The 8,073-nt window shown below is 46.5% G+C and overlaps 1 protein-coding gene across 1 annotated transcript; it reads right to left on the bottom strand.

Moving 5' to 3' along the window:
• Window positions 1-437: 437 nt before the first annotated feature.
• LOC139893612 (uncharacterized) lies at window positions 438-7,434 on the bottom strand. Its single transcript, XM_071876782.1, has 4 exons — window positions 6,029-7,434; window positions 5,796-5,956; window positions 4,966-5,103; window positions 438-527 (listed from the first exon to the last, which is right to left on the bottom strand). Exons 1-4 carry the CDS (start codon window positions 6,726-6,728, stop codon window positions 438-440), a joined length of 1,089 nt encoding a protein of 362 aa, XP_071732883.1. The 5' UTR covers window positions 6,729-7,434.
• Window positions 7,435-8,073: the final 639 nt, after the last annotated feature.

Raw genomic sequence — 8,073 nt, 5'->3', positions numbered from 1 at the left:
TTCCCTCCTGTGATGTCAATTGACAGGGTGAATGAACCTATCATTATCAAGTGCCGCATTCCTTCTTGCGGGGTGCAGGTCAAGCGCATGCATGTCGACACTGGGAGCGGCGTTGACATTATGTACGAGCATTGCTATCAATTTCTTTCCAAACACGTGAAGGCGCAGCTACGTCCGTCTGATATCACGCTGTCTGGTTTTTCCGGAGAAAGCTCATGGCCCGTGGGACGGATAGAGTTATTAATAGAGCTCGAAGATGACAAGAATCCGCAGTTAATAAGGAACGAATTAGTTGACTTTTATGTGGTTCGCTCGACTTCGCGATATAATGCGCTACTGGGAAGAAATTTCATACGGCGTTTTAACATCATACCTTCGGTAGTGCACGGTTTGATTAAGTTTCCTACTAAGGGAGGAGTTGCCACAATGGCGTCACATCAAACGATTGAGATATGTGCGTCAGTTGTGCAAATTAACATCCCTAGCGTCGGGGGGCAGATTGCAAGCAGTACGGTCATTGCTAATCGCTTGCATCCAGATAAGGGTATAAAAATCAGCGCAGGTTTATCAGCTGAAACCAAGGCTAAGTTACATGGTATATTGTCCGCAAACGCAGATGTTTTCGCATGGCGCGAATCAGATATGACAGGTGTCCCGCGGGACATTGCGGAACATAAATTGAATGTTAATCCATCGCTCACACCTGTTAGACAAAAGAAGCGGCATATGGCTTTAGACCGCAGTGATTGGCTATGCGCAGAAGTAGACAACCTTGTCAAAGCAAACATTCTACGCGAAGTGCGTTATCAAACATGGGTTGCCAATCCGGTGTTGGTGAAAAAGGCTGATGGTAACTGGCGAATGTGCGTTGATTTTAAAGACATTAACAAAGCATGTCCTAAAGACAATTACCCTCTCCCGGAGATAGACTGGAAGGTTGAATCTTTGTCTGGATTCAGATATAAGTGCTTTCTGGACGCATACAAAGGTTATCACCAAATTCTAATGGCTGCGGAAGACGAAGACAAGACTGCTTTTCATACGCCGCAGGGTATTTATTGTTACACAAAGATGCCTTTCGGCTTGAAGAACGCGGGCGCGACCTATCAGCGTGTAATTGACGCAGCATTCAAGCCTCAAATTGGCAGAAATCTTGAAGCATATGTCGATGACTTGGTAATCAAAAGCAACACCGAAGAAGACATGCTCGCAGACATCCTAGAAACGTTTGCGTCTCTGCGAAGGATCAACATGAAGCTTAATCCGCTTAAATGTAGCTTTGGAGAGGAGGAAGGCAAGTTTCTAGGTCATGTGGTGACAGCGCGGGGTATCAAGGCTAATCCCAAAAAGATTGAAGCTATTGATAATTTACCATCTCCGAAAACAAAGAAAGATGTGCAGAGTCTCACTGGGAAGCTCGCAGCAATCACGCGGTTTTTGTCAAAAGCCGCAGAGCGTCAGCTACCATTCTTTAACACTTTGAAAAACTGTTTGAAGAAAAAGGATTTTGTCTGGACTCAGGAAGCAGAATCAGCCTTTCAGGAGATGAAAAAGGTGCTTGCAGAGTTACCAACACTTACTGCGCCAGTCCCTGGGGAGACGTTAACGCTGTACCTTGCGGCATCAAAGGAAGCAATCAGTTCAGTTCTCATCGCAGACCGCGAAAAGGTAACTTATCAATTTACTTGCATTATTTATTTCGCAGAACTTTAACGCTGAGATTTTCTCAGACACAAATGCCGGTCTACTTCGTAAGCAAGACGCTGACATCAAGCGAAGTAAACTACTCGCCAATAGAGAAGTTAGTATATGCGCTTGTCCATACAGCGCGGCGTTTACGCCGATACTTTCAAGCACATCCGATTGTGGTTCTAACTGATCAGCAAATCAAACAGGTTGGTACATGATTACTTTGCGGCAATGACCGGGGTTACCGCATTGACTAACGCAATCATTTTATTTCATTCAGGTACTGTACAAGCCCGAGATTTCTGGCCGAATGGCCAAGTGGGCAGTCGAATTGGGAGAACATGAAATAAACTTTTCTTCACGCAGTGCGGTTAAGGGTCAAATACTTGCTGACTACCTAGCAGAAATACCTGCGGATGTCGAAGCGTCAGCAGAACATCAAGATCCGCCCGCACCTGTTCTATCACCATGGGAATTATACACCGATGGTGCGTGTAGCGCATCTGGCGCAGGCGCAGGTGTAATTTTGACAGGTCCAGGCGGTGAGGAACATACGTACGCACTGCGGTTTAATTTTGCTGTCACAAACAATGAAGCAGAGTATGAGGCTCTGCTAGCAGGTATGCGCATCGCGCATAAGCTAAATGTTAAAATCTTGCACGCTTACGTGGATTCAAAGCTAGTATGCAATCAAGTCTGCGGAGACTTCGAAGCGCACGACATTGCTATGCAGCAATATTTATCGCTTGTTCATAATCTCGCTGACCAGTTCGAGGCTTTTCAAATCTCGCACGTAATGCGGGGGCAAAATAAGAAGGCGGATGCGCTAAGCAAACTAGCTGCCTTGGCTTTTGATCATATGGGTAAGAAAATTCTAATAGAGGAACTCAACGCAAAATCTATTGTCATGATGCCTCTAGTGGCACCGGTTGAGGAATCAAGCCCAACGTGGATGACGCCCATCATCGCTTTTTTACGGGACGGCACTTCACCCGCGGACTCCTCTGATGCGAAGAAAGTCCGCACAAAGGCACCGCTTTATGCACTCGAGGGTGACGTCTTGTATCAAAGAAACTATTTGGGACCGCATTTAAGGTGCATAGGTCCGAAAGAGGCAGAGGAAGTTATACGCGAGGTGCATGAGGGTGCATGCGCCCTTCATTCGGGACACAGGTCCATTGTGTCAAAAATCATGCGGTTAGGTTATTATTGGCCTACTATGTACGCAGACACGGCGCGTATTGTCAAGCAATGCGAATCATGCCAAATACATGCACCTATCAGCAGGGCACCTGCGCATCCAATGATACCGGTCTCCTCACCATGGCCATTCTGCAAATGGGCGATCGACATAGTCGGACCATTCCCCAAAGGCCAAGGTAATATTGCCATTCATTTGCTAAATATGCTACTTACGTCATTATCTTACGCATACTCTGCACACGCAGGAAATGTCAAATTCTTAATTGTTGCAATCGATTACTTCACGAAGTGGGTCGAAGCGAAACCGCTGGCAACAATTTCAGGGAAAAGAGTGCGGAATTTTGTATGGGAAGACATTGTCTGTCGATTCGGCATACCCAATGAAATTGTTAGTGATAACGGTACACAATTTGCCGGCGATCCTTTTCGCAGTTGGTGTGCGGAGCTTAATATTAAGCAAACTTTTACTTCAGTTGCGCATCCGCAGGCGAATGGCCAGTGCGAAGTTACCAACCGAGATATAGTTGCTGGAATCAAGGCAAGGTTGGGTCATGACCGCGTTGGTTGGGTGGATGAGCTTCCAAAGGTTTTATGGGCGCATAGAACCACACCCAAAGCAAGCACTGGTGAGACTCCGTTTAGTTTGGTTTATGGGTCAGAAGCTGTTGTACCCGCAGAGATTGGGGTACCAACGTTCCGCATACAAAACTTTAATGAGCAAAATAACTCTGAAGCTCTGCGGGAAAATCTTAATCTGCTTGAAGAACGCAGACTCTCTGCGGCTGTTAACGAAGCAAATAACAAGCAGAAAATCGCAAAGTATTACAATCAGCGTGTGCGTTCACGCACTTATAAGTGCGGTGATTTGGTTTGGCGCCAGAACGATGCAAGTCATGCGGAAGATACTGGGAAACTGGGACCTCGTTGGGAGGGCCCATACAGGGTAGCAAAAGCAAGCAACACCGAGGCATACCATCTAGAGACATTAGATGGCAAACCTGTGAAACGCACTTGGCATGCGACGTTATTGAAAAAATGTTACATGTAGCTAGATGGACTTGATCACTCCAATTTGTTTAGCACATTATTTTATTTTTCATCCTTTCGGATATGTCGCAGTTGTAATCATAATTAATGCCAAATAAAAATAATTACATGCGCATACTTTTGTTGTCCATTTATATTTTTTGTATGCGTTTCCTGCCTACTTAAGGGGTGTCCTCTAGCCCCCGTGCAGCAGAAGCCTGTTTGGTTACAAGGCTAGACAATAACGGCAGGCGAAGGGAATTGGTTTTCCCCTAGCCAAGCGCCACGCAGACTAGATGGCTGCAAAGTCGACTTTAAAAAAAAAAATACAAGCATTGGTTTGCTTGTGCGTAATCGCTCTCGCATTGGTTTGCTTGAGGAACTCCTAAGCATAAAAACATTGGTTTGTTTTTAGTTGCGTTTGCTTACCATACAACTAATAGTGCACCTCTAGTACATGACAAAGCAATAGCGCAGTAGCTTTTGAGTCTAAATTGTTAAAGGTAAGTTAAAATATTGGTTTATTTTACGTAGTACCATCCGCATACGCATAAGTTGTGGTTAACTATGCGCATGCGCATGCGGTTCATAATTTGTTTTGATTCGCGATATATAAACAAGGATATCACGCATGCATAACAGACAAACATATATACACATCCAAATAAATTATTACATAAGTAATTGTTTCACATGCCTGCCCAACATGGGACTTAGGGCTCCAAAATACATTTACAATTACCTGCCTAAGATTAGGGCTTACGGCACAAACTACTCTAGTAATCCTCCTTCAAAACCCATCAAGCGGATCGTCGGGTCAGCCACAAACGCATTGATCAAAGGGATAGGGATGGACTTGATTGCCTCTTCCGCCTCCAGCAGCGCCGCGGCCGTTCCCTCCTTTAATTTCTTTTGAACAATGTCGGGGAACGGTGGAGTTAGGCCGCATGCCTGGATCACTTCCCGCACAGCCTTGTTCACCTCATGGTCCTTGACCGCATGGACATAGGCATTAAACCGGTCGGACACGGGCTCGGAGTCCATCACTTTCTGCGCAATTGCGGGGAGGGCGGTGCGCAGCTTTGTCATATCTGCCTCGGCCAGCTCGCGGTTGGTAACCGCATCGTCCCTCTCCCTCGTCACCTTTTCCAACTCCAGCCTCACTCGCTCAGTTTCCCCCTTTGCCTGATCAACCGCACCCACAAGCTCTTGATTCTTTTTTCTTTCTTGAATCAAGAGGGTCTTGGTTTCGGCCGCAGTCAATTCAACAGCTTTGCGGGCCTCCTCAGCAGCGTCCCTGTCCTTCTTGACCTGATCTACACCCGCCTGCAGCAAACCCAACTCCACCTCTTTGCGCAGTGCAACATCGTATAGGCTGGAGGATCGACGGGCTTGATCCGCAAACATCCCAAAGAATACCAGCCCGTTCTGGACAAAGGCGTTGAGCGCCTGGTTAAACGGCAGCGCGGCCAGTTGCTCGCGGAACTCTGCTGGGAAGATTTGCTGCAAGAATGCAGATTGCTCCGCAGCATTTTCTGCGGAGGACTGGCAAAGTTGGCGGAGGTTGGCAACACGGAAGCTGCCTTGCGGAGGAGGTAATGTAGACTCAGACTCGACGGGGATCGCCTTGTCTTTGGATGTGGCAGTGGCCTGCAGCTCGGGGTTGACCCGCGGTGTTGTTGGCTGCGTCTCCTCCACATGCTCTGCAAAATACTCAGATTAGTACGCAGATTTTTCTACGCGGTATACATGCGAAAAAATAAACGCTCACCATTAATGGGGGGAGGTAGGTCTGCGGACCGCGGCTCGATGGCAACAAAATTGTCGTTGCGCATATCCTCCAGCTGCTTAGGAGTCTTCTTCTTCTTCTTCTGAACCTCGGACGTCCCAGCCGCCTTGCGTTTATTGCCTGACTCCGCCGGCGTTTCCTCCACATGTTCGCTAGCAGCTGCCTGCTCTAGCTGTTTGTCCACATCCTGCTTGCGGAAAGAGATCCCAGCAATCTCCTCCGCGGTAAGCACCTTCTTCATCCTCATCTCTGCAAACAATAAACGCCTGCGTTAGAAAATATACAAAAATTTATGTAAGTACGCGTTTATGCTATTCCTACCCTTTCCATCGGGGCCAACTATGGCCGGCCGCACATCCTCCCAAGGCCAATACGCGGAGATCTTCCCCAACCGCAGCATAACATTACCATACGAACGGTGCACCAGTTGTGCGTTGACGCACTGCTTCAACAACTTTTTCTCCTCGTCATCCAACGCTGGCATCTTGTTCACATCTTTTTCTACCTTCTCGCACCAAATGAGCGTCTGCGGGAAGCCAGTGCCTACTACGGTCTGGTCGACGAAGAAAAAAGTTTCTTTCCAACTTCCCGCATTCGATTTCGGGGTTTTTGTGAAATTTTGGCGTGCGAAGAAGGTGAACCAAGATTTATGGTGGTTGGCTAAGCGGAATAGGTGGCAAAAAACCTTCACCAATGGTACTGTGTTGAGTGCAACACACCACATCTCGAATAGAACGATTTTGCCTATAGCATACGGGTGCAATTGCCCTAGCCCTACTTTGAAATGATCTAGTACGCCTAAAAAGAAGTCGGTGGGTGGAACCCTAAAATTACCATGCTTAAAAGCATGTTCGTAGATCGCCACCTTATTCTCTGGTGGCTGATGGGCTCGCTGGCTAGGCAGTGGTGGTACCGGATTGTAACCCGCTAGAGGGGGGTATTGCTTAACTAAGTGGTCGATGTTTTTCTGGCCTATGTTGGACTCTACATTCTCTACGAAAGTTTCATTAGCTTTGGTCATTTTTAGATGAATGGAGAACGACTGACCTTTAAATGACGATCGGAATATGACGGAGTTGATCGGAATTGATAGGATTTGGAGGCGAGAGCGTATTTGGGAAGCTTGACACCGGAAAAGTGAAAATGTGTGTGATTTGGGGCTATTTATAGGCAAGATTGGGGGAGCGTGGGTTGGAATGGTGTGATCGTGGCCATACACGTGTAATGCAATCGACGGGTAGCATTTGCTGATCGCGCGTGGTGTCAGTTAAGAATGATTACAAACACGCGCGTGGTTCGCACGCGCCTGCGGCACTGTTACTTTATGTCTTGTCAGCCGAATGGGCTTCTGCGATTGTGACAGGCATCGAGGCGCACGCGAGGACATTAAATGCTCGTCGTCCTTTTGTTTTCTCTTTTTCGCTTAATAGTTTGATATCATATGACTTGCGTCATATAACATCAAACTGGGGGGACTTAATGATACCGCAGCCCGCATGCGCATGTAACATACACACGGGCATGCGCTATGGTGCGTATGCGGGGTGCTCTCATGCGTCATGCGGCATGCGGATCCGTATCTGGTCCCTTTACGGCGGTTGCTTAGCTAACAAGCAAATATCTTTTCCATAATTATATCCGTGATTCGGGGGAGATGGTTATGGAAACGATTATCACTATCCTATGACGGTTCTAGAATTAGGGTTTGTCTATAAATACAAACCCTAATCGTCGTTAGCAACACACCACGTTACGTAGCCATCTTCTACCACACATCCTACGTAACTTATATCCTCTATCATCTTCTAAAGGTTAACAGGTTAGTTCTTTATTAACGGGTACCTACAACCTTGCTTGGGGCCTTCTGATCGACGGACGTCATCGAAGGTGGACTTAATCACTTGGCCACCCCGCCGACATCATCATGTCGGCCAGGGTTATTCACGGTAGCCGGACCGGAGAGCCACGTTCTAAGATCCTTAAACCCCTCCTTTACGTTGAGCAAGCATGTTAAGACCCCTCGGTTAAAATATGCATGATCAAATTAACATAATATTTACAGTTTTCGACTAAAAATATATGGGTGAAAAAGATACTGTATTTGTTAGTACTATTCAATGTTTGTTTTGGGTAATCATGGTTTTAAACTTTGGCTGACAATTCACTAGATATGAATTCACCGTCATACACTCAAATCAGGTAAAGCCCTCCCATTTCACGAGGTTGATGTAGTCACTATAAATTAGAGTTTGCATATTGGTGAAAAAGATACTGTATTTGTTAGTCCAATGAGATTAGAACTTGAGATCTCCCACTACTTTAGTTAAGGAGTTTCAAGCTTTTACCAGTTGAGCCATCTTTCGTGG

Source organism: Rutidosis leptorrhynchoides, chromosome 1, assembly GCF_046630445.1.
Source record: "Rutidosis leptorrhynchoides isolate AG116_Rl617_1_P2 chromosome 1, CSIRO_AGI_Rlap_v1, whole genome shotgun sequence".
In the NCBI taxonomy this organism is placed as follows: Eukaryota; Viridiplantae; Streptophyta; class Magnoliopsida; order Asterales; family Asteraceae; genus Rutidosis; species Rutidosis leptorrhynchoides.
Note: the sequence above shows the minus strand (reverse complement) of the source record. Positions and strands in the feature narration are given on the sequence as shown.